The sequence below is a fragment of the Cyprinodon variegatus genome, unplaced genomic scaffold, assembly GCF_000732505.1.
Source record: "Cyprinodon variegatus isolate N-32 unplaced genomic scaffold, C_variegatus-1.0 Scaffold683, whole genome shotgun sequence".
In the NCBI taxonomy this organism is placed as follows: domain Eukaryota; kingdom Metazoa; phylum Chordata; class Actinopteri; order Cyprinodontiformes; family Cyprinodontidae; genus Cyprinodon; species Cyprinodon variegatus.
In genome coordinates, this window is record NW_015151136.1 from 376,880 (window position 1) to 378,036 (window position 1,157).

Consider the following 1,157-nt stretch of genomic DNA (forward strand, 5'->3'; position numbering starts at 1 on the left):
GTTCTGGACCAGAGGAAGGTTCTGGATCAGAGGGAGGTCCTGGACCAGAGGAAGGTTCTGGACCAGTAGGAAGGTTCTGGATCAGAGGAAGGTTCTGGACCAGAGGAAGGTTCTGGACCAGAGGAAGGTTCTGGATCAGAGGAAGGTTCTGGACCAGAGGAAGGTTCTGGACCAGAGGAAGGTTCTGGATCAGAGGAAGGTTCTGTCAGCTGCTGTTCTGCAGAGGTGAGTCTGAGAGGCATGCACATGGAGACGGTTCCAGCCCATAAATCTCAGAGCTGCTTTGGAGATAACTCCTGGTGGAGCAGAGCTGGACCTCCTCCAGGTCTGATCCAAAATGACCTGGAGATGGTTCTGGTTCTGCTCAGTAGCTGACGCGCTTCCCGGTCCCGGTCCGGTCCGGTTTCGGTCCGTCCTGGTCCCGGTCCGGTCCGGTCCGTACTTTCTGGGGACCTACCCACTCTGAGCTCCTTCCCGAACACCGTCCTCTCCCCCAGCGCCGAACAGTTCCAGCGGCTGTAGCGGAACTGGAACTGGCACTCGCTGAGGCCCATTTGGACCCCCTCTCCGACCGCGATGATGGCGTCGGGTCTGCTCTGGCAGATGGTCCGCTGCCGGGGGGCCAGGCCCGGGATGTTGTTACAGATGATGCTGGCTCCCAGAGCGACCACCGGCCACAGCCCCCTGCGATGAGAGAAAAGTTCTGACTGGAAACCAGAACCGAACTGGTGCCTTCAGCTGCAGGTGGAACCAAGGTGCCCAACCCGCTGGCCCCAGAACCCCTCCAGAACTCACCCGATCTTCAGGTAAACCAGCCCGAGGCAGAGGAACACCTGCAGAGCGCAGCGCCGGCCCGTCCTGCTCATGCTGGCTCCGTCCTCCTTCGGTTCTCCTCCCGGTTCTGCGGGGTTAGGGTGAGTGGCAGCAGGCCCGCCCCGGAGTCAGGTGGGAGCCTGCGGGGGGAGGGGGGCATTAGGACAGCTGGTTCCGGCCGCGCGCTGCGATCCAGTTGGACGTCCGCGTGCGTCTGGGTCTCAGTCTGCCTCGGTTCACATTTTCTATCAGGGCGGCTTCAGAGTGAGGAAGGTGCCTCCATCCTCTTCCTCAGCTGGTGGTCTGGCTGAAGCTTCCGGAGAGGTGGGAAGAAAAATCTCTGG

At 61.0% G+C, this 1,157-nt stretch overlaps 1 protein-coding gene across 1 annotated transcript in view; it reads right to left on the reverse strand.

Moving 5' to 3' along the window:
* LOC107097305 (protein Wnt-7a-like) overlaps positions 1-1,106 on the reverse strand; it is an 8,279-nt gene extending 7,173 nt beyond the window's left edge. Inside the window, exons 1-2 of the mRNA XM_015394404.1 lie at positions 796-1,106; positions 458-684 (exon numbers count right to left, since the gene is read on the reverse strand). Coding sequence (XP_015249890.1) covers positions 458-684; positions 796-866 — 298 coding nt within the window. The 5' untranslated portion in view covers positions 867-1,106. The remainder of the gene's footprint in view (positions 1-457; positions 685-795) is intronic.
* Positions 1,107-1,157: the final 51 nt, after the last annotated feature.